Source organism: Athene noctua, chromosome 6 (assembly GCF_965140245.1).
Source record: "Athene noctua chromosome 6, bAthNoc1.hap1.1, whole genome shotgun sequence".
NCBI lineage: Eukaryota > Metazoa > Chordata > Aves > Strigiformes > Strigidae > Athene > Athene noctua.
In genome coordinates this window covers 26,758,869-26,783,328 of record NC_134042.1, presented here as the reverse complement: position 1 = coordinate 26,783,328, position 24,460 = coordinate 26,758,869, and the positions used below count along the sequence as shown (strand labels likewise).

General features: G+C 50.4%; 1 protein-coding gene across 2 annotated transcripts; it reads right to left on the bottom strand.

The window, feature by feature from the left end:
- Window positions 1-125: 125 nt before the first annotated feature.
- On the bottom strand, window positions 126-24,460 carry VSX2 (visual system homeobox 2). Of its 2 annotated transcripts, none has more exons than XM_074909952.1 (5): window positions 23,971-24,460; window positions 22,593-22,677; window positions 19,644-19,767; window positions 2,889-3,069; window positions 126-1,892 (listed from the first exon to the last, which is right to left on the bottom strand). In XM_074909952.1, the coding sequence occupies exons 1-5, from the start codon at window positions 24,404-24,406 to the stop codon at window positions 1,498-1,500; spliced, it is 1,221 nt and encodes a 406-aa protein (XP_074766053.1). In that variant the 5' UTR covers window positions 24,407-24,460; the 3' UTR covers window positions 126-1,497. The 2 variants fall into 2 exon arrangements, with proteins under 2 accessions (XP_074766053.1, XP_074766054.1); XM_074909953.1 differs by having other exon boundaries at window positions 126-1,829; window positions 23,971-24,459.

Genomic DNA, 24,460 nt, shown 5'->3' with positions numbered 1-24,460 from the left:
ATGCCTGAGTGGGGAGGAAGGTGCAGACCTCTGTGCTGCTTTGGAGCTCCCACCTCTGGCTACAGCCTGACATCCAACCCCCTCTCTGCTTTGAATCCTTGAACATCGGTGACCGGACTCATACACAGTATTCCTGTTTAGTTTTATTCTTGTTCATATCTTTACAGAAAATGGCACATAAATCACAGATGCTGGATGACTAGAAGTTGTTACAGCTCCATATCTCAAACACCTCAATACTGAATTCTTTTCTCACTGTATATACATTATTTACACACCATGGGCTATCATCTAACACGTCAAACAACCGGGGGACAAAGACAAACAGGGACTGAATGGAGGGGCTTAATCTTTGATGGAAGAAAAACAGTAGCTCCAGGGGAAGGGTGCTCACAGCTGAAAGCAGGACAGAAAGGGTTGCCTGGAAGTCACTGTCCTACAGCTTTTGGGGGTGGGGGGGAATAATGACTTGCCAGGATGAGAAGGTGATGGTACCACGGAGCAGGTTTGGCTGCGTGGGTCTACAAGTGCTTGTGTTGGACTGGCTGGGAGACATATGTACATGTTATAGGGTGTATCGGGGGTGGATGTGCATGGCTGTCATTCCCTTTAACACTCAGAGGGTGAGCTGGACAAATTTAGTTCAATAAATACATTGGGCAGATGTTGTCTCACCTGAAATAACGTATTCAGTTTGGCTCCTCTGCAGGGGTGCAGGGCTTTGGTGTTTGGGGCAGTCAGACCTGGCTGTGGTGGCCAGCTCTGCGGGAGCCAGCAACATGGGCTGGGGTGCCAGGTGGGACCAGGGTGTGGGCTAAACCTGCCTCTCCCTGACAAATGGAGGCAAAACTCAACCACTCTGTAGCCGCAGCCCCTTCCCAGCAGACCCCAGCACCAAGTGGGGAGAGATGAGTGGAAGGTGCAAACCACCCTGGATGGAGAGTCACCATTTCATGCTAACACTGCCATGGGCTTGTCCCACTGCAGCCTGGGCCAGAGGCAGAGGTGATGACCAGGGGAAAGCAGTGGGTCTGCCTGGGGCATGGTGGGATGGGGCGCCAGGGGAAGGGGCCCAGGCAGCACTGGGGAGAGATGTGCACCGAGGAGGGGCATGGCAGCAGGGGACAGGCTCACTCCAAGATGGTGGATGGGGTCTGGGGCTGGAGCAGGAGGAGAAAGCCCCAGGGATGGTCACAAGGCTGGAGGGACCCAGAGCTTCAGTGTCAGGTGGCGATGATGACGGGACTCTTCCTGGTGCCCCAAAAGGAAGGGGGGGTGGGGGGGTGAGGAAGGCCCAGCAGCACAGAGGAGCAAGGGGCAGGGGTATGCTCAGGGGGAGCAGGTGGGGGGCACCCCTGCCAGACAGCCCCAAACGCAGAGACCGGAGCCTTACTCCCCAGGCAGGGGCAGACGGCGGCGCCTGGCAGTCTGAGGGGAAACGCAGCCCCCGGAGGATACAGTGTCTGTCGGGGCTGGCTCCCGTCTCCTCTTCCCCCCCTAGATCAGCTTCTCCTCCTTCTGCGACGAGTTCAACTTCTCCGTCTGTCTCTCATCCTCCGTCGCTGCAGCCTCCTCCCCTATCTCCGGCTTCCTGCCCGGGGCTGGGGTGTCCCCGGCGATGGTCCCCAGGACTTTGGTGCTGTGCTCCTGAGCTTTGGCCCTGAGGGCAGCAATGCTGTTTTCTCTCAGTTCTTCCTGGGAAATGGTGGTTTTGGGATCCGGGCCCCTCTCTTCCTTGTCACCCTTGTCAAGCTTGGGCAGAGCCTGGCGCTCCACCTCCGTCTTCCTCCCCGCCTCAGCCGCTGCCTCCAGAGACTTTTTGTGCATCCCTAAAAAGAATTGTTGGTATTCGGGTTTAGAAAAGCGCCTGGGCATGGGAAAGCCATCTTGAACTGAAAACAGCAAAGATAAAGAGAGGCCAGAATTAAGGAAAAGCAGAAACCCTCGCTTCACGCAGCAGTCACGGTGAGCCGCTTGCTCTGGCCCCCGCCTGAGGGCAGCCCAGGCAAGGCAGCTGCCTGCTGGGGCCACCTGGCCCCAGCATTTGTGGCCTTGGGGCTGCCCCCAAAGGTCTAGAATTATTCTCCCCTTCATTTCTATCTGTGAACCTAAAGGTAACTTGTCCCTGCATGGGGATGAGGGTCTCAGGCAGCAGCAGAGTTACCTGAGACTCACCGAGGCTGGGAAGAGAGATCCCCCATTGCCTGATCCTGTATCAACCCATTCCTCACACAACCCACCCCTCTGCCTCTCTCAGTTTCACACAGATAGAAGGACAGGACAGCCCATCGTCAAGATGCCAGATGCAAGCTTTGGGGCAGTACCAGCCTGAAAAGTCAGAAAGTGGGAAGCAAAGAACAGGAGCATGGTAGGGTAGCTGCTACCTCCATGTCTGCACAGAAAACCAAGTGAAACCAGGCAGAAATGCAGCTCCCCCAGGTGCAGAGAGCAGGAGGCAGCAACATGTTCCCTCTGAGACTTGGGGCAAAGAGAGCAAATTTGTGGGTCCTGGCACTCTACACAGCATCACGGGGCTGGGAGTGTCAGACCAGGACAAGGGTTGGAGCCCCTGCTCCAGGGCTGGGCATGAGGGATGCTCACACCATGGGAGCTGAAAGCTAACACCAGCCTGAGCATGGGGGGTAAATGCCTGCCCCAGACAGATCCTGCAGGTCAGGAACCAAGGACCAGCAGGGATTTGGGATGAGCAGTCAGACCCTATTGACGAGGGCTGTTGGGGGATAAGGGGGTGGAGGATAGCAGGGATGGGGGACCTCATCCCACTGCCCTCCACCCATGTTTTTGACCCGGCTCTGGTTTCTTCCTTGCATCCCCCCACTTTGTCTTGACCTGCTCACCATCCCCCATGAAGGCTGCTGCTCTCTTACCCAGGAGCCAAGGGGCACAGGACTCCATGATGCCATCCTTGGCAGACTTGAGGATGGACTCGGGCAGCGGGATGGAGTGACGCACCATGGCACCATACAGCCCGTACTCAGCCATCACACTGCTCCTGCCCCAGCACTTCTCTCTCTTCCGCCATTTGGCCCGGCGGTTCTGGAACCAAACCTGGGGTGGGCAACAACAACAGACGTGGGTTTTTTGGGGGGAGGTGTGTCAGTCCCCTTCCCGCATGGGAACGCATGTGTGCTTGTGCAACAGGGTGAAAGCAGATGCATGCTCATCCCTAAAGCACTGCACCCCATTTCCCTATGCAGCAGCTTCCCTCCCTCCCTTGCAGGAACAGCGAGGGCCAAGCATGAGAGCAGGTTCCATCCCTCTCCGCAGGATGTAATTAATTTGCCATCATGGCATCTTTTTCTAGTGGCTTTTGGCTCTCGTGCCTGGGATTTTCTTTCATTATTTACTGGGTGTCTGAGCTGCAGCACAGGGCTGCGGGCAGTGGTGCCTGCAGGGAGGGCTGGGATGGGGGCGGATGCTTAGGAGAGGCGGGAGAAGGGGGAAGCTGATCTGTGTGCTTCGCCCTGAATTCCCAGTTTGAAAAGCCCCTCATCTTCTCAGAAAATTGGCAGAATAATCTCTGAGCTGTGACCTGGGGGGCAGTGAGCAGAGAGACGGGTGGCGATCGTGGAGGGGGGATGCTTGCAGAAATCTATTAGCGCTCTCTCTCCGATTTCCATTCCTCTTGTCTCCATCGCCCTCCTCCCTTCCCCAGCTCCCCTCCCTTCCTGTCGAGCAGAGGCATCAGCTTTAGATGAAAAATTGCTCGAGGTCTATTCAGAAGGAGGCAAAGGAAGAGTCAGCCCCAGGGGCAGCCCAGGCCTGATTGAAAAATAAGTTAATTTCAGTTTGAATCGATGGGCCTCAGGCACTGAAATATCACGGGAAATTAAAGCAGCTGGTCCCCAGGGAACCACGCCATTGACCTGCGCTAATTAATGCCATGGAGTTACCAGGCCCCTCTCCGAGAGGCAGCCCCTCCCTCCCCGCGGACACCCCAAACACCTCCTCATTTAACTAATTAGACTCACAGAAAATTGGGTGTTAATTTGTTTAGGATTTTTTTTTTCTTTTCTATTTTTTTTCCCTCCCTTTCCCAGAAAGTACACGGCAGAATGGAAATGAATGGCGGGGTCTCGCTGGCAGATGGATGCTCGGGGTCACTCCGCAATCTTCTCCGACTTGATTGCTTGATTAGGTCGTTAGCACATTAAAAAAAAAAATTGCTTGCCGTCTGGCGCTGGCCTGATGAGTGGGATGAGGCGGGAATCGCCTGGGTAATTTATCTTTTTATACTGCAAAGAATTTGATTTCAATCTGCAGATATATGGAGGTGCCTTTGACACCTGTTTAACATTACAGAGCTGACAGCTTAACCCTCTCTTGTCCCCTCTGCCCGTAGCCGTGGGGGAGTTCAGGCTGCAGTGGGAGCACTGGGGGACTGGGGCAGACCCCCAGCTCTGCCATGGGGACCACGAGACTGATGCTGAGAAGTGATGTCCTCATGCTGTCAGCTGGCAAGGCAAGCTCGCCTCTTCTACCTGTGCAGAGGGGAACTGCCCAGCATCAAAGCCATACGGGGGCAGAGCTGCAGGGTAGGCAGAGGGCTTGCTAGTGCTGGTGACAGCCCACCTGGGCCATTCCTGGGATCCTGGCTGGCTTGGCCCCGCAGGGAGCTCGGTGGGGTGGTGGCCCCAGCGGCTGTGATCCCAGCTTCTCCCAGCAGAAGACACTCTGTGCATGTCAGAGGGGAGTTTAGAGCCAGGCTGCTTCACCACGTCACCTCATCCGCATGATAAAACAGTCTGATTTACACTTTCATACTGCCAATATGTAACCCCTCGACCATGGGTGGCTGCAAATCCACTGGGGCCTGAGCAAGGAGCCTCAGGAGTGCACAGCTTCCTCTCCCCACCCGCTCCTCCATGCCTGCATGACACACGGGTTTGCTCAGTCCTGCAGCCAGCAGGATGCTGGTGGGCACTCTCACTCCCAGAGCCCAGCAGGCAGAGCTGAGGGGGACTGGCTCACTCCATCTCCAACCTCAGCACAAACCCCTGTGGTTCATTTTCACCCACCAGACCGGGGTGGCGGGGCAGCCACCCCCCGACACCTCCATGCTGCTAGGGGCCAGCTCGACCCACCAGGGCCAGGAGAGGATCTTGCCTGTTCTGCCCTGGATAAATCAGTACAGTTATATCCCTCACTGCGGAGCTCCTCTCTATCTCCTTTGGATTCAGGGAGAATTCCTGCACAGTCCAAGGGCCAGCGCTTGCAAATCTGCCTTGGTTTGGGGCTGTAGTGACACCTTTCCATGTAGCCAGAGCAGCTTACGGTGCTCAGCTCTGCACAGCTGTTTTTGTCACCACCTGGGACCTCAGCCAGGAACACATTTTTCCATCAAGTATCAAGGGGGCAACTTTTTAAACTCTCCTCAATGCTCTTTTATCCAGGTGCCTGATGCTGATACTGATGCTTTTACCATCTCTCCCTTTCCCCTCCCTCCTGCCTTGATGCCCCAAACATCTTCCCTCATGTCTCATGCTCCCCTGCCCTTCTCCTTGGCCAGCTCTCAGCCGGCTCCAGTGCTGCCCACTGCCACTAAACCTGCTGCCCTGGAGCATCCCCTTTCCCATGGCAGGGCCATGCAAATGCCAGAAACAGCAGAAGCTTTGCCAGCTGGCAGCTCAATTTTGACTAGAGCTGGTGGAAAATTTTCCATCAAAAAATGCTGATTCAATTGCATAGGAAAAACTGCATCCGGCCAGTGGAAATGTAATCAGAATTATCTATGGCTTTCTTCTGAATGTCATATTTTAATCTCAGCCGCCTAAGACATGCAAAACCTGTGCTTTAAAACCAAATGGGAAAATCAAAATGACATCAACATCTCAATAAGATCATTCTGAGATCCTCCAAACCAGGTTTTGTCATTTGATGGGAATTTCCTCTTGGAGAAAAAGGAAAGTTTGAAATCCCAGAATTTTTAGCAGAACGGAAATCAGGAGGACTGACCATCTTGCTTTAATATCAGGAGCCGTATCTTCATCTCAAGCATGAAGTCATGTGAAACCAGTGGTTGGCAATGTTGCTGGGATCAGACCCCAGCCCAGCACCTCTGTTACCATCCCGAGGAGCACAGAGGGACAAGCTCCATCATGACACTGGCAGCCCCCACACGACTTCAGGTCAGCAGAATGTCCCCATGGCCTGTTCTCAGGATTTTTCCCTCATTCAGATAGTTCAATCAGTGGGACTTTCTTCTGGGAGAAGATCTCACTGCTTTCTTCAAATTTCTTAACACGTTACCAAAATTTTCCCGTTCCTTGATTCTGAGCTGAATTACACACTGGTTTTAGTAATTCTGAGGTATTTTTGGCTGCGTTGGTACCTCGCTTTTCATGGAGAGGGTTTCACCCTTACCCTTACATTTACTTGTTGCTTTGGTATTCTGTGTCTTTGGCTGCTTGTTGTCTTTGCTTGCAGATATCTACTCTACAACTTCCTCTGGCTCTGTAAAATTCAGGTTGCTTCAAGCAATGTTCAGGTTTGTCCATGTTTCCTCTTGACCCTTCCCATCACATGGATCTGCTCAGCTTTGTGAAATGATTTATTGATGTGGCTGTGTACTACACACCTTCCTCCTCACATGTTTCCACCTAGTCCTCCATTGCACAGCCCAGGGTATGGTGAAAAGGTCATGTCTGTCCTTCTACACCTCCCAAGTAGTCGTGAAAACCCTGATTAATTTTAGACTGAAGCACATCAGATATTTGTGCAAAGCTACCACAATCTGATGTGCAGAGGTGTCTTTTGGACCAGTGTGCTACATCTTAAGATGATTTACAGCTTTTTATTATCACATGAACACCCTCTGTGAAACATAGGAAGCTTGATCCAGGAACCCTATTCTCAAAAAATGGGTAACAGAGTAATGCAGACAGGTTTGTCTTGCTATCCACCAGATGTGTTAGCATCTGAGTTCAGCCCATGCATGGACGCTTGCTGTTTAGCAGCCCAAAGCACTCTCCTGGGCTGCTCCTGATGCTCCACAAGTGCTGCCCTTGGCACACCAAGGGCTGGATCTGGGGTGGTTGCTGCCATGGCCAAGCTGGGGGCAGCAGCCAAGCATGCCTCTGACAAGGCTGCCAGACACCCTCCATGCACCGGCATCAGGGTAAGACAATGCTCACTGAACAATGCACGCTGCAGACTGGGTATGCCGGCACACCCTGAAGAAACTGCAGACTCTTCCATATCCACAGGTTTTAGTCCTCTAGGCATAGAAAAGCTGCAAGACCAAAACCCATCACCTCTAAAAACCTGCTCTCAATATAAAGCAGGCAAATGGAGGGTGGTAACATTACACCTTGCTCAGAGAGGATCTGCCCATCAACTGGTCAGAACTGAGCATCACACACTCTCATTTGGTCAGAGCTGGGCACATCACACTGACACTGTCTCCTCCAAAAGCAGCACAGCCAATGAACCAAGATAGCAGCAAATGCCAGCACTGTCACTGTCATCTTCCAGATTCTTGTTCCACACGTCTGTTCGTCTAAGGCCCATTACCAAAATCATCAGTATTGCAAAGCCTTACAGATGGGGATGTTTCTAACTTTAACCATCATCTAATTCTCACCCTCAGTGCCCAATGCCCAAACCAATAAAAATTGAGGCACTCTGTGCTCAACCACAGGGTTGCAGCATTTTGGAGTCAAGACTGGCAAGGTTATTCTTGCCAGTTTCCTCCTCTGAATCACAAACGAATGACCGATACTTCTTCAGATTATTGATGATGCAGAAGAGCAAATCGTAGTAGGAGGAATCTCTCATTTTGCAAAGGGATGTGAGACTCAATGTGTCCTTGTTATCCGCATTCATCATATTAGTTAGTTTGTTTACCTAATCAACTCTTGAAACATTGTCTGCCAAAGAGAGAAATCTCCCTGAGGTTGGCCATGAGCCAGGAATCTAAATTAGCAAAGAGATATTTTAAGGCCTCTAGGATGTTACTGTGTATCGTTTCTGTATTGTTTCACCCTAAAATTTTCACTGATTACACTCATTTTCCTGGCTGTTACTTTCCAAACTGGGGCACACAGACAGAAGCATTGGTAGTGGCCCTTTTTGTCTTTCTAATAAAAAAAATGTTATTTTCCCTGCCCAAGCATTCCTCATCTCTTAAAGGAAAATTCCAGGTTAGATAACAGGGAATTTTTGCTTCACGAAATCTCACATACTGCCTTTGACATAGCATTTCAACAGGGGTCTTTAAGTAACAAGCTTTATGGAGCACAAGATGGACTCAGCCCAAAGCAGCACATGCTGAAACGTCCACTAGATGGCCACAAGCAAATGCACGTCCACACAGACACCGACACACAGACACCCCAGCACACGCCTTTGCCAGGCTGCGGGGAGCAGCCGCACACGGCTGTTGGCAAACCAGCAACTAAGGCAAGGGACAAAATCCCAGGTCCCCTCAAGCAGCAACGCTGAGACCATCTCCCCTGCCCATGGGCTAACAGGCATATCTTCTTTGCTCTCTGACAATTCCCCTGCTGCAAACCTTCAGCTTTGGGGAGCCAAACGGTCGCTCTGTACGATCCCTGCAAAGAAGCCAGTTCTGATACTGAGCTCCTCAAGTGAGGACACAGCAGAGAAGCCCTGTCCAGCCAGGCAGCCTGGGAGCTTTCCAGACTTCTGTGACATTGCCTTGGGTTGTAATCTACTGTCATGGTCCCACCTGACATGACGGCACTGATGGCTTTCTGACCCAACACAGTCATGTCCGTCCAGCACTCATCTCCCAGGGATCCAACCACATCTCAGGCTGAACCATGCAGAAGCTGAATTTCTCACATGCATCCACCAGATCTTTTCCCTCTGTGGCATTTACTGCGATGGGAAACATCCAGACATCTACACCAACACCCTGTAGTTGCTTATGTCCCTTTCCCCATCATGCTGATCTGGACTCACCTCACTGTATGCACGCACAGCAAAGCACTGGCACAGAAAAGCTCTGTTTCTCAGTGCAAGCTCTTCACACCTCTGCCTGCATACTGGTTTCCCCTTTCCTGGACTTACAAAACCTGGTCAGGCCCACTATCCCCCTCACAGCAGTACTCTGCTCCTAAAATCATGCCCAGCAGCATACCTCTCACTTCCCTACTTGAAGCCTGTTGGTGTATCCAGCTGCAGACCAGAGAACACCTCCAGCTCACTCACATCCATGCCTGGGGCCCTACTACCATCTCAGCACACAGTTCCTCCTGAAAACTACACATCTCCCTTTCTACCTTCTTCCTTTCCAACCCGAGCCTCTACAGTAAGAGCAGTCAAAATGAAAACCTCCTCTGAAAAAACAGCAATGTCCTTACCCTTGTACCAGACAGGGCTGGTGGCCCTGGCTGCATTCAATCTGAGGATGTGAGTGCTGCAAAGAGCAGCCTCCTATCTTCCCCAGAGTATGTCCTCATCTGCACTCATGGGTCCAGGGGCTTTATAATGAATGGCCACAAGAGAGTAAGGTCTGACTGGGTCCTGGGGCTTCCCTGAATCCCTTCCCTGTAGCGATCACCCTAGGAAAACTTCCTGTCCTGAGGCTGCTGGTGGAGACTGTACCATTTGTGTAAGCCTGGAAACAGTTTATTGCTGTCTTTTCAAATGTAATGTCAAAGTTATTGGCACTGTTTATGGTGACATCACTTTCTATGGCTGGTGTAAAGTGGGTATGAAGTTAAATGAGAGCAGTAAAGGTTGCACATGGGCTGCATGGCTGATCACAGGACTCATCATCCCCCCTCTTACTAAACACTGGAAAGAGCTTTCTGAGGTCACATTAGAAAGATAAATTACCGTACACAGAATGGCAAGACCCCCTCCTGGTAATAGCTGGAGTCGTGTCCCACCCACTCGGCTAAAAGGTCCAACCAGACATACTGAGATGAGCCGTAAGATGGTATTCATCCCTCCCAAGCAAAGACTTGATGGTTCATCCAAGCTTGGGTCTCCTCTAAGCTAAACTAGCACAGAGCACACATTGAATATGGGCTCAATATGGCACCCAGCAAAAAAGTACATGCTATTACCAGGCTACCAGTCCTGCAGGCCAGGCCTGCCTCTGAATCCTGCTCTTAAAAGCACTACACGGGCCAAGTATAGCTGCTTGTTGCAAATTTATCTGACTTACGCAGCCAAAGCTGTAAATCCCTCTTGACCTGGGAACATGTCTTAAACTGTGCCCCCTTGGCAAATCTGAGGTTTTCACCTGGCCTTGCCACCTCATGTGGTGACATGTTTTCTCACTTGTAAACTTCAAAAAGTGGAGAACTTCAGCAGGTGCAGGGCTCCAATCTTCCCCAAAGAAAAACAAGTGTGCACACAATGTGCATGGTAGTTAACGGTGAGATCAGTGGTTCAGCACATGCTTGATGTGTGCAACACATCTGCACAGCAAATGCATCCCTGAGACATTGACTTCATCACGGCCAGACCATGATGCCAGCTGACCAGCATCTTAGCTGGAACTACAGCTCCATATAGGCTGCCAGATGCTGGGACATGGCAGATAAATATCCAAATTCCTCTTTCCCTAACATGCTGATTGAAAAACAGGAAAAACATCAGGGTCATGGGTGCATGATAGTCCCAGGAAAGTTAGCAAGAGTGTGCCCATCATCCTAGTCCACACAAACCCAGGGAGACATCTGTCATCATCACAAAGGATGATATTGCATCCATCTTTTGGGTGCTCACAATGCCTGACTCCATTACCAAGCTGCTATCCTGCCTGCATAATTTCATTTTGCCTCCTTTTCCTTCAACCTCAGCAAACCCTTCACTGGGTTCTCTTGAATCTGGAGAAGGAGGAGGACCACCAGAACCAAAAAGCAGGCCAGAATAGCAATCTGTCCTCTGATCACTATCCAAGAGGTCAGGACTGGCAGTTATGTTGGCTGCACTGGGCTGACTCCTAGCACGTGTCTTCTCCTGGCTCTACATGTTCCTGAGCTCTGTGTACCCTTAACTTTCTTTGGGTAATTCATGACTCCAAGGAGTTTTCACATGACACCCTATAGCTGCAGAAGACTCATGCTCCAGGCCCTGGCTGCTGCTGTACCACTGACGCCTGCAGTGGACATTGTCAGCTCAGGCTAGAGTGCAGCACAGCTAATGGGGTGACCTGCAGAGTTAGCAATGTGCAACCCACTTGTGACTGCTGCTCACACCAGGGCAGCATATCCGAGCTCACCAAGTATGCCCTATGCTTAGTCCACCCAACCTAAGATCTCCCAGGCAGGAACCCTCCCTCAATTGTCACTTCACCACTGAAGCCTTTATCTCAGTCATGGTCATCATATAAGCTCAATAAGTTGATCCAAACAATTAACAAATAGCAGGGTGCAATAGTGACAGTCAAGAGGGACTCTGAGTTGGAAGGATGGCAGTGAAGCCAAAGATATGAAGGGATCTGGAGAAATCAGGAACACCTGATGGACTAAAACAAGTTATCCTAGAACAGACATCACTGACGTCTCTGGCTAAGAGCAGTGACCAGCACAAATATTCATCATGTACATTTATATGGATGAGTTGGCTGGATCCTTCCAAAAGGGTTATTTCCCAACAATACTCACAGTTCAGCCTCCCTCTGACCAAGCCAAACAATGCCTTTAGAGAGGAAAGGGTAGCACAGATGAGAAGGTATTTCTCCCACTAGTATACTGTGCAGACCCCAAGCTTCCCAGAGGCATGGGGTGGGCAGCCTGGCTGCACTGGCCTGGCTGAAACGACACGTGTACAGGCTAACCCAGCCTGGCTGCTCATCCACATTGTAGGCAGGTCAGCTCCAACATCCAGGCAGGAGTCAGTCAGTAGGTTATTTCTAGATCACAGAGGGTATATAATGCCCAGGATTATGAATGTGCAACATGTGTGTCATGGGTCTTTACAGAAGTCACAGGAAGGTGATAAGGCATGATTCTATCGTTCTATAAGCAATGCTTTGCTTGCATTCCATTGCCATGAGTTTGGAGAGAAAGCTGCAGCTGAAAGCTCTGACAACTACCAGGCAAAGTTTCAGCTCTGCCTTTGCTCAGACAGTTGGGAGCCTTAACAGAAACCCACTGAAGAGAAAGTAGGGGGGAAATTGTGCTTCTCACACCAGGCAAGTCCTAAACTGAACATCTCTTGATGCTCAGAGTAGACAGAAGAGTGCCTAATGCTTTCTCACAGCCTCTGTTGAAGGTGTCTCTGGAAGTCACCTTTGCTGTAGGATATGGTAGCAACAGTTTGTTTTACAACTCAGTTTCTCTTTTCTGCTCCACAGAAGGACCTACCAGCCTCATGCATAGGGAGATCAGGGTCATCTGTATGTCTGTCAAGGACTAGACTTCTCTACAGCTTGGTGCATGAGGCAGATGGTAGTATTTTTTTATATTTCTGCACAGGCCTGTGCAGAACCTGGTTCGCAGAATACTCACAGAGAATGACAATGAAAAGGAGAGGAGGTTCGTGCTGCCAGAGAAGAATGAGAAGAACTTGTTGAGATCTATCAGGGTAAAAGATAAACAGTACAGAGAAAAATAGATCCATTAAGAAATAAAGGGGAGAGTAAATTAACTGTGTCTCTAAAGTACCTGTGTTATTGACCTGTTTAAAAAAAAATCTCTATTCAAAGTCAGGAAAGGAGGAAAACTTTATGATAAAGGGTCATTAAAGGAAAACCTGAACACACAACCATCAGCTGATCCCTCTGCCAGGCATCCTAAAGCTGGAAGGGAATTAACTATTGAACTTGCTGGGCTGCCCAATTTTTATTTTTTTTTTTTTAAATCAGTTGTGGAAAACGGCAGCAGTATCAGAGGAGAGAAAAGAAAGTTCATCATTAAAAGGAAGAGTGAATGCAAGTATTCTCAGTGCATGGATTTAGGGTCGCATTTCCAGAAAAGCTTAAGTGATCAAGCAACCACAGTGACTAGGCTAACTCAGAGAAGTGTTACTCTTAAACTACTGTTGTTACAAAAACAGGGGCATAAATGCGTGGAAGACAGTCTGAGTTGTCACAGCCTGGCATTAAGCCTGCAAAGCCATTCCTCATTGTCGCGGCCATAACAGGGAAAGTCCTTGCCAAGGCACTCCACAGCAATGGGTTGCTGCAATATTTTGTTGCCTGATTGTCTTTCCTGTTGCAGGGAGCTTAAAGTGCCCCAGCACTTGAAGGTATCTGACCCTCAGTGATGATCTCTCCAAACCATGGAGAGAACAAGGAAGGAGCTGTCACTACAAAGCCCCATTTCCCTCCCAATATTATGAAGGAGCACATCAAAATCATACCATCCCTTATGCTGCAACAGACATAAACATCTTGCAAGGAACAGAGCAGAAGGCAAGGACAGGCAAGTTTGGTTTTGTTTGTTTTTCTGTCCCATTTAGAAAATTGGTCAGTGGCTGAAGCAACTCAGGGACTGAACTCAGAGGGATAAAGTGTTACCTGGGTGTACAAAATATTCACAACTCTATACCTCCATCTTCACACTAAAACCTACCTTTTAAATGGCATCTACAGCCCCAGCTCTAGCAGGGTAAATCCCACAAGCTGAGCAGGTAACGTGCACGGTCTAGCAACAAGCAGAAGAGTCCCTACTTCACAGTAAGCTGAAGAGATGTTCCCGGCCCTCCATTTTCCTTCCCGTCTCCTGCCACATTTTCTTCCTCTCTCCAAAGGCATGCAGTGTAAGACTTTTCAGACAGTAATCCCTTTGGGAAGGCTTGCCTGGGCCCCTGCTCTTGCCCATCACCCAGACCCTCTGTTTGCAGCTCTGGTAATTAACTTGTAAACTAAGTTCTAGCACATGGAATGAAAATGGGCCACAGATAAAGGGTAATGAAAACACTCCATTACAGAAAGGGCCAAATTAAATAACTCTTAATTGAAAAATGGAAATGAATATGAATTTAGATCAACTAAACAAGCATGTTATTGAAGAGGCAGCAAAGTGGATGAACTCCTCACATACCAATTAAAGACATGGAGGCAGAGATGCACCATACGCCATGAGAAACACTCATAATAATACTCTCACCAAGCCAGGAAGTTTGATTAGTTTTATTACTCTCACTTGTGCACTTCCTACATTTCTAAAAGCATAGGGGAAGTTAATGACATGTTTTCTGGTATCACACTGCCGTGGCTTGCCTCAGTGCTCAGGAATTATTGGCAAAGGTAGCCAGCACTACCTACTCAGCTCTATTTCATGATTAACCTCTTGCAGATTCTTAAAAAAATATAAGATATTGAAAAGGTTGGCTAACACAGCAGCAACACTTTCAGTTTCTCCATTGCCTTGGTGATCTACCTCCAAGCATCCTAACAGCTCTGGTAATTTCCCTCCAGCTACATGACCTCTGTGAACATGCTGTATAGAGATACAGGTGGGAACCTGCTGGCACTGTGCCTCATGCTGGCCTTTCTCCCATCTAGTCACCAAAGTTTTAGCAAGAATAGACAGGTCCTCACTTACTGAGAGGAATAGTGACAAGCATATGCTTAGAAAACCAACATCACCACTACTTTCTGCAGCACTAAGAAATCCCTTGGTGGCCATTCCAGGCACACATTCAGGAAAGGTCAGCAACTGCATGGAGCAATCATCCCCATTCCACACCTACACCGTGGGATTAAAACTACAATTCAATGCTCTGCAGCAAGCAAGAAAAGCTGGCAGGAGGGGGAGAAGCCAGGGCTACTAAAGCTGCATAAAGCCAATTTTTCCTTCACACTTTCTATCCTGTTTCTTGAGAGGACTCCATGGGTTCACTCCTGAGGTCATGCTTAGTGCAATACAGGTTCCTCAGGCCTTTCCAAATTACAGTCACCACTAAATGCAGCATGTTTTTGCAACACTGAAGCAAGGTAAACACTTGTTCTGGAAAAATACTCTTGATACAAATGCTTCCCTCCAAATGACCACCCCTCCTGATCCCTCCATCCCCATTAAACTCCTAAAGGGCTACACAGGGATACTAAAATGTGTTAATCTGATAGCAGCTAAACAAACACATAGTCAGTTAAGAGTTTTAGTTGGCTTGGTTTTGAGTTTAGCCAAAATTGAACTTTTAGCTGCCTGACAAAGCTTGCTGGATACACAGACAATCCACATGCCTCACACATGGCACCAGAGTCTCCTTTGGGTTCCTTTTGCTTATGTGAGCAGTTTTATTTGTCCCCAAATTCTTCATCCATGTAACTACCATACAATCAATTAACAACAAGAACTGACAATTTTTAACACTTTTATTCTCTTTTTTAATTGATTAGTTCCCTTAAAATGGGACTCTAGTGTCCCCGCAATGGAGGCAGTATCTTATTTTTTGGAAATACTGAACTGATTAATCAATTTCTTTGATCGGTAGGAGAAATTCTGTAATAACATACACAGTCATTTCAGTAATCCCAAATCAAACTGTTCCTGAACTTTATTGTAGATACTGGTGTTTAAAGTTTGGAACTGTCACATATTAATAAATTCAATAGGGATAATTTACCTAAAACCTACACATTACACTTAGCAGCATCTGTTATGAGAAACACACTGATTTAAGTCAAGTGTCAGAATACCTGTCACCTTGAGGCCATTTTGTATACTTCAAGCTGTCTATTAAGGATATACTTACTCTCAGGAATCTACTTACCTCACCTGGATTTACAGAATGGTCTGGGTTTATCCTAATAGCGTCATTTCAACTCTGCTGAATATCCTTTCAAATACACCAATTAACGCAGTCTTTTTCAAGTATCTTGCAAAATGGCCACAGTGACATCTAGTCTGACTTGTGCAGAGTGTCTCACTAAGAAAATTAAATTATTTTTCCACGTTGCCCAATGGGAGGATGCTCATATTCCTTCCAGAAGCAGCCAGCTCCACACAGGAGGAAGATGCATGCAATGTGAAAGAGTGCTGTCTTGAAAAAATCCACATGTTCATTTTCTCTTTAAATGGAGGACTTTAATATTTTTTCTTGAATTCAATGTTCTCTCAAACCAATAACTTTCTTGGCCTCTGATGGCTATTTGTAGTGTCCTGCTGAAGGTTTTACATGCAAGCAGTTCCTATATATCATTCTCAATTGTACTCTTTGAATTTCACTTTCATATTGAATTTCATAGGTGATTTACTTTCTCTTTGACTACTACCTCCTGAGAAATAATTCCATGAATGAAAATAAGGGGTAGATATCACTCTTAGGTGTGGATCCAGTGGGAACCCACATGAAATTCTGTGTAAGTCTACAGTGTGTGATGCTCACAACATTCTGAGAGAACACTTTCATTAATGACCTACAAGAGGGAGAGGACAATGTTGAAAGATGGGAGGAACTGTAAGCTACAGCAAAAATGCAAAAATAAAGAGCTCCCTTGAGCAGTTAGAAACTCGGGCAAGAAAAAAAAAACAACCCTGTGACATGAAATTATAAATATTATGAAGAAGGAAATAAAGATTCATTTTCAGCTGTCTCTTCCAAGGGGCATTAAATGATGCTAATAGATTCAAAGCAAGATTTACTTCACTTGTGCAGTTCTGCTGCAGAACTTCTTGCTGCGGGATATTAGATATTTACATGTGTTCAAAACCCCAAGAGGCTGTCAAAGTATTCAGTAAGTATCACTAGATAGCTGCTCTGCTCTCATACTCTTCTCTAACATCCTCCTCTTGCCAGTGTCAGACCTGGTAGGGCTGTTATTATGCTTATTAGCCAAAGGTAATAAAATACCATATGAAACCCTGAAGACTGAAAGAAAAATGGTGAGGATAAAAAAAAAATCTCTCTAAAAAAAGCTTGAAGTGACTGAATTAGATAAATAGAAAGAAATAAATATGGAAGAATGTAGACCAGTGATAATCTGAGGCTGCTTGTGCAAGGACTCCAAAGTCCAGCTAAACTGGTGAGAACACACCCTGCGTGCAGCTGTAGGCTGTGGTCTCTTATCTCCAGGAAGACTGATAGGCAGGATGGGCTTCACAGGAGAACAACCCCATGATTAAGAGACTACCATGTTATTTATGAACAATGATTTAAGAAAAGATCTTCACAGCTTGCTTAAGAAATGATGAAAACTGAAAGTGACAGCCAGGAGAAGAAATAGCTTAGATTTATTTAAAGAGTGTGAACGTCATAACAAGGGGGAAAGAATTAGGCTCATACAGAAGGGGCTAAAGTTGAAAAGGAACCTGAGGTGAAATATCAAGAAACATGACCAAGACTGGGAATCATCTTGTCATGGCTTGTGACACACAAAAAAGTATGGACAAGGAAATTTATAGAATATGTGGTAAAGGACAATGGGGTGCTGACCCACTGGAAACATCAGTGGTGCTCAGGACTCCTATATGACCCTGATTCTCACCCTGGCAGGATGCTCATGCTCTCACACAACAGATGCCACAGAAATTCTGCTGTTTCTCATGACTTCCCCTTTCACGATGAGCAAAAGTGTTACTCACAAGCACTTTCTCCTGAAATACATGTGCCATTAGCAACACCTGATGTTCAGAACAGCCACACCACAGGGTTCTTCTGCTGTCCAAGTCTAACCTGACCTCTAGGGCAGAGGGCTAAGAGTCAGGAGCACTCCTAGGTTTAAAAAATTTGCAGTACAGGAAGAGTAAGCAGTTGTTCATTAGCCAGCTGCAGAATGACATGCTGGCAGCAAGTCAGTGCCAGCTAAGATACGTCAGCCACTATTTCACTTCCAAATTAGATAAAACACTGAGTCTCAGCACTAGAAGGATGCTCCAGATGCTGAAGCAGTATGTGCAGTGTCCAACTCTGCACTGTGTGCCATAACATCTGCCTCCACTTCACCCACAGTGAGGGCCCTCAGCTCTGGCCAGAGAAATGGTGCTTCTGTAGTTCAAGATCCACTGTGCCACTAGATGAACCTCTTCCTTGAAAAGGCCCTTTATGGGAAATCAAAGGATCTTTTTTCCAGCCCAGCATCAGATAGTAAGTGTAAGCAACACAAAACTCCTGACAGGTCTCTCCCCTCTTGACCTAATGTTCTACAGGGTCACAAAGGTAGAAGTGACCTTCCATCCAACTTGCTCTCTCTAGAGGCAAAGCATCAAGGCCTGTTTCTCAGAGCAAAATCCTAGTGTGTCAGGTAGGATTTCAGAGGATGGGCCATTATTTCTGAAGACCTGTGGAAATCCTGTCAGTATGCAGGTTGTCTACAGCCTGTTTAGGTCCTGCCAGCACAACAGGATAGGAAGCACAACTTGTTTTTATAAAAATGTCACTCTTGATTGAGCACAAGAATGAGGGTGGTGAGGGGGGGCTCAGGACTGCGGGAAAAAGGGCTGCACTTTTGTTTGGGAGGATCTTCCTGTCACTGCACAGGGTCATGCCTCAGCAGCTTCCAGCATCAGTGTTATCTTGCTAAGTGCCCTCTGATTTACCTTACAGACCCACGAGGGAGCAGCCTCCTGGGTCATTTCTTTAGCAAGGAAAGAGCACAGGCTGAAGGAGCAGATTGGCAGGTGCTGGGCATGCATGAGGGACTGAGCAGAAGGAGGAACCAGGGAAATCAAGACCCTCCCAACACCATGTGGCACTCAGGCCAATGCCTCTTGTAGAAACTGCTATGCATCAGCCAGAGAGGCAGCCACTGCCACTGTGCAGGGGACCAGGACAGTTTAACCCCCAGCCAGCCAAGCAACATCACCTGCACCAGCAAAAATGGGTTCAAGGCTTGGCCATTACAGCCCTGTGCCTTGTGCAGCAACCAGGTGGGAGCAGGTCATAAGGAGGAGGGAGGCAGCAGAAGTTGCTGGAGTCCACCCTTGTGAACGTCCTGTTTGGTCTGTCCAAGCACATTGTGCCTCCCACACCACACACAGCAGCTGCAAGTCTTCTCCAGCTTTTTGGCCTGTAATCATTGCTTGCATACCGGTTGCCATGCACACCAAAGGCTGGTGCTGGCACAGCCCTGTGGCTCAGGCTGCTCCTTACCACCAAAGGATTCACCACACAGCAGCAATACTCTACACAGGCTCATTCTACCCCCTCACAGTGGATGACAGGACTGGCATGCAATTAAACCCCAGACATTAAAAGTCATTAACAAAAAGTTATCCCCAGAACTTTCAGGGAAGCTTCACTGGAGGCAGCAAATGCAAAGTGCAGAGATGGTGCAAACACCCCTCTGGGACTCACTCATCATTCCCACACTGCAATCCTACCCACAGTGGTACCCACTTAACGACACCCCTGTGCATCCTCCTGTGCCCAAAGGAGCAGAGGTGAGCTCTTTTCCTCCCATACTGCCCACCCAGACCTGGTCTCTGGGAGGCTCTCTTCTTGCCTATATCACCAAGACCTCGAAACACTGCGGTCTTCCCTTGCACACCAGTTCCCTTTCAATGATTTAGGATTCCCTCTGTTACTCACACTCCAAACCACTGCTACAACACACCGCGTACAGCACACATTGACATACAAACACCAAATACAAATCTGCCAAGAACAGCTGATCTGGCTGCCTAACCATTGAGAGCAGGGGAGTAAACAGCCTGGGTAGCAGTGTCAGCCTTCTCATGCCACTACCTTTTCTTCAAGGAGGGATGAACATGACTGAGAGGGGCAAGATAAGAGGGTCTGAGGCGTATGTTTACCTGTATCCTGTCTTCTGGCAACTCTGTTTTCATGGCCAACATCTCTCTAGCATATACGTCAGGATAGTGGGCCTCGTTGAAGGCCTTTTCCAGCTCCTCCAGTTGGTAGGATGTGAAGATTGTCCTGAGGGGAGTAAAACTCTTTGATCAAAAAACATAAGAAGAAACAGCAAATATGATGAAGAGTCAGAAATGGACAGAAGCTACAGAAAACTGGGTACCCGCTAACACACAGCTTTTCTCCCATCTTCTATGTTTCTGTGCACAAAAGGTCAGGTGCCAGGGTGAAAGGAGAACCAGAAAATGCCAGAAGACAGAGCTTTAAACAGTTACAAATCACCTTCCCTTTCAGGGACTTGCCTCTGGAGACGGTCCCTCCCCAGCAGCAAGCACTCACAACCAGCAGCCATGGCAGCTGCTCTTTCATCTCAGACTCTGCTGCCTCTTGTGAGCATCCTGGAGGTGTCCCTATCCCTCACACCCCTATAAAAGCACACCCACCCCTGGCCTGGCTTAAAATCACCCCCCTCCTCTTCTTGTATCCAGAGGTTTCTTAACCCTTTGATAGTCATGCTGAGATAAAGCAGCATCCCCTCAGCACCCCACCTGGAGAGGTGCTGAGCCCTTCCCCAGCTGCTGGTCCTCAGCCTCTTCAATCTCCACAAGCAAATAATCCTACCCTGGAGCCCCGGACCTCGGCTGAATCCTCCAAAGGTTTTATGCACCCTGCTCCCCACTGCTTTTCACCAGTCCTTCCCCACGAGAGCCAGTGCCAGCTCCCTTCCTCTCTCTTTTTACCCTGGTTGCTTCCACTCATACCCCATTAGCTGCTCCCTGCCAGTTTGCATTACCCCATTATCCTCTGAAAATCCTCCTGGACCGCCCTGGGCGGGCAGCAGCCCAACCCGCCTCTGCGCAGCCAGTTTTCAGCTCGGGACTACCAGATTGAAAAATCAGCAGCTGGAAAGCTGAGACAGATGAAAGTCCTTCTCCAGGGGATGGATGAGAGGTCTCGGACCACTTCCACTCCCCTGAGGGTTGAAACTCCCACCCTCTAAGCCTCCCCGGTACACAAAACACAATTTTTGATAAAAGCTAACAACACTCCAATGGCAAAAAAAAACCAACAAACAAAACAACAAAAACCCAAACCCAAAACCAATAACGAAATGCAGCCTTTGTTCAAAGTAAACGTATAAATGTATTATCGAACTAAGAAACATTTAATTCCCAGAAGGGGGAATGAAAGAAGAAAAAAAAAAGTCTTATTCTAAAATACATCCGAATTTCAGAAAAGCCCTACAATTCCAAAGATCATAAACAGAAAATCTCAGAAATATCCTCTGCTATTCAGAATCGAAAGGATTCCACCAGATCGATAACATTACTAACAAAAGCAGCATGCAAATGCAGGGGACCTGCCTGCAATTCTTTAAATTCACTCCTAAATCCATTCTCTTTTCAAACAGTTTTCATTTAGCTCCGACAAATCTGTGAACTCTAGGGACAGCAGAGGCACATTAACTCGGGTATTTTCTCTCTCTAGGACCACAGGAAAAATTATTCCAATTTTGATGCAGTTTAAATTTCAAGTCTTCCTCTCCACCCTCCTCCGACAAGAGTGCCGAAGCCCAGCAAGGCTCACTGGCAGGAGGGTTTTGCCTGACATTCAGCTGAAGTTTTCCCCTTTTAGCTCTCATCCCTGGGTAGCCCCTGTCCCTTCTGCAATACACAATCCCCTATCCCTTTTGGTGTTTCTATCCTGCGGCTATTTGCAGACTACTGGCCTGTCATCTCCCAGCCCTTTCTTGGTACAACTAGAGGTCTTAATTTAGTATAGAATACACAACTACAGCTAAATATTGCAGGTCTGTTTCTGTATAGAACTGAAAATAAATCTGAATTTCCTCTCTCCCATCCAGACTGTGACCTGTACACCAGCCCCTGCTGTGTTTTCACCCAGCCTTGTCCAGTCCACAAAAAAACCAAAGCGGTATTTACTCCAGAGCACTGAAAACTGGGAGCGTTTGCCTGGGGAGGGACCCGGGGTTTGGGATGAGCCCTCCAGCCCAAGTCTCCTGTTGCACACATAGCAGGACGTCTCCTGGGATAGGCGGTCTCCTTCCCCCAGGCATCCTGGTAAGCTTTCACTGGGGCATCTTTTAATCCACCCTTCCTGCATCGTGGCAGGATTGATTTAATTATTCTTAAATCACCCTCCGTGGATGGTGTCTGGCCTTCCTTTGTCCTGATTCTCTGGCCACAGCAATGCCAGGACCCAGCACGAGATTTTCCCTTTCTGCTTATAAGGTGCAGACAGTCCAACTCCATTTTAACTGGGAGAAGTCAGGCAAAGTCTATTACCCTGACCCTTCCCGAGGGGAAACCAGATCCCCTCCCGATCTCCCGAAGTGGATCTTCGTTTCCTTAACCAATTCTCCAGCCTTCGTCAGCTTCTCTGCAGGCTGTGCCTGATGCCAAACTATTTAATCTATTGGTAAAACATTTATCTATAAGTAATAAAATATTTAAACCATTGATAGAAATTCTTTCCTGCTGCCAGCCAATATTAAGATTGCTACATTCAGAGCAGGGGGCGGTTTTGATTATTTCGGACAGGTTGATGATTCGTTTTGCCCCGAAAACACCGCTGATCCGCATCCCGCCCACGGGCTGCTCGGGTCTGCGGCTCGGGATACCTGGAGCCGCAGCCAGAAAAATTAAATAAAATGACACCTGTGGCCGATCCCGCCGATCCCTAACGGCACGTCCCCAAAACCGATTTATTTTGGACAGGGAAAAAGAAAAAAAAAAGGAAAGGGCCCCGTGAAGAAGCCGCAGGGGCGCCGGGAGGGCTATTTCACCCCGGGCCGGAGCAGGGCTCGCCAGTGCCCGGTGCCCCGGGGAGGGGGGCGGCGGGCCCCGGCGGGGTGGCGGCCGCTCGCTTACCTGTGCCGCCTCTTCTTTCGTTTCTTGCTCTGATTTAGGGAGGATTTTGACATTTTCCGGTCGCTGGAGGAGACATCCTCGGAATCTGCGGAGAGATGGGCAGCGGCCGTGGGCTGGGGCTCCCTCTCCGCCTGGGACCCCAGGGCAGGGCCGGGCCCGGTGGCTCCACTCCCTCCGGCGGCTCCGGCCGAAGCTTTCGTTGCGATCGCGCCGCGGACGGGGCCCGCCGCCGGCCGCTCCCTCCAGCCCGGCGCGGCCCCGGCCCCAGCGCTGCTCCCGGTCCCGGCGCCGGTGCCGGTCCGGGCGGCTCGGGGCGATCCGCCCCCGCCAGGGAAGGCTCCGCGCAGGGACCGGGCTCTCGCTCTTCCCTCTCTCCCCCGGAGTCGTTTGCTGGGGCTGCTGTTGTCTCGCTGCTAAAATGCAGAGCCCAGCAAGCACAACAAAACCGTAGGAAAACGGGGAAGCTGCAGCCCCCTCCCCGCGGCTGGGCACCCGCGGCCGCCTGCCCCAGCCCGGGGACCCCGGACTTCCCCTCAAAAACACCAGAGCGAGGAGGGGAAAATTGGGGTCTACGGAGCTCCCAGAAAAAAAAAAAACAAAAACAAAAACAACCAAAAAACAAAAAAAAACCAAACCAAAACAACAGTAACAACATTCCGGGAAGAGCTGGTGTCTGTCCGCGGCCCCCCACTCCCCGGGGGTGCCTCGGCCGGGGGGCGCTAAGGGCAGGGCGGCGCCGTCTCTGCCCCGAAGGAGCAGCCTGGGGACGGAACCGGGCCGCGCATTTCGATGCGCGCCGCTGTGCCCCGCGGCGGCCGGGGCTCCCCTCGCTGCGGCCCCGCTCCGGCCCGCGGAGCCCGGCGGGCCGTGCTGCGGGCGGAGGCGGCGGGCACCGCCCGGGCCGGGCACCGCCTCAGACGTCTCCGGCGGCTCTCGGGAGGAGGCTAGGGCTTGCCCCCCGGGCCGGGGCCGGGCGCTGCTGCCTGCCCCTCCGGGAGGACCGGAGGTGGCCTGAGAGCGGGGCCTGCGGGCAAGGCTGCGGGCGGCTGCTGCCGTCTAGGAAGGGGGCGGCGAGCGGCGCCTAATTCCCCGGCAACGAGTTGGGGCCGCCGGGGCAGCGGGGGGGCCGCTCCGCCGGGGCTCCGCGCATCCCCGGCCCGGGCGCCCCCGGCCGCGCCATCACACCGCGGCCGCAGCCCCGGACGAGCGGGTGAATGCGGTCCCGCCCGGCCGCCCTCTTCCTCCTCCTCGGGACCGAAACGAAATCGCCTTCCCGCCGCCGGGCGTGGGGCCTCCCGCCGGGGCGGGCGGGTGCCGGAGGCGGGCGGCGGTGCTGGCGGGGCGCGGCGGGGTCCCCGGGGGCCGGGGACGTGCCTACCTGAGCTGGCCGTCTGGCTGCTGTCCAGCTGCCCGGGGGCCCGGGCCAGGGGCTGCAGGTGGACGCTCTGGGGGTCGGAGAGCACCTCCAGGAAGGTGGGCTGGGTGTAGAAGCCGGGGATGCCGCCGGCCCCCAGCAGCCCCATGCCCACGCCACCCACGCCGGCGGGGCTGAGCACGGAGCGGGCCGCCAGCAGGTGCCCGGCAGGCAGCGAGTCCAGGGCGGCCCGAGGGTGCGACGGCGGCTCCTTGTTCAAGCCCAGGATCTCCTGGATGCCGAAGCCGGTGCAGCGGGGAGGGGTGGGCCCGGAGCTGGGCTTGGCCCCCGCCGCGGGGGGCGGCGGAGGCGGCGGGGCGGCGGGGGCGGCGGCCGCGCCGTCGGGCTTGGGCTTACCGGGCAGGCTGGGGGCCAGCGCCGCGCCCGCTTTGCCCGTCATGCTGCGGCCGGCGGTCCCTGGTGCCCGCTCCGGGAATGCCGGGGAGCCCCCGGC

Coding starts and splice junctions, on each gene's coding strand:
- VSX2 (XM_074909952.1), bottom strand. CDS start 24,406: ATGACGGGCAAAGCGGGCGCGGCGCTGGCCCCCAGCCTGCCCGGTAAG. Junction 22,678..23,970: donor CAGCCAGACGGCCAGCTCAG/GTAGGCACGTCC, acceptor ATCTCTCCGCAG/ATTCCGAGGATGTCTCCTCC. Junction 3,070..19,643: donor TGCCAGAAGACAGGATACAG/GTAAACATACGC, acceptor TGCCCACCCCAG/GTTTGGTTCCAGAACCGCCG.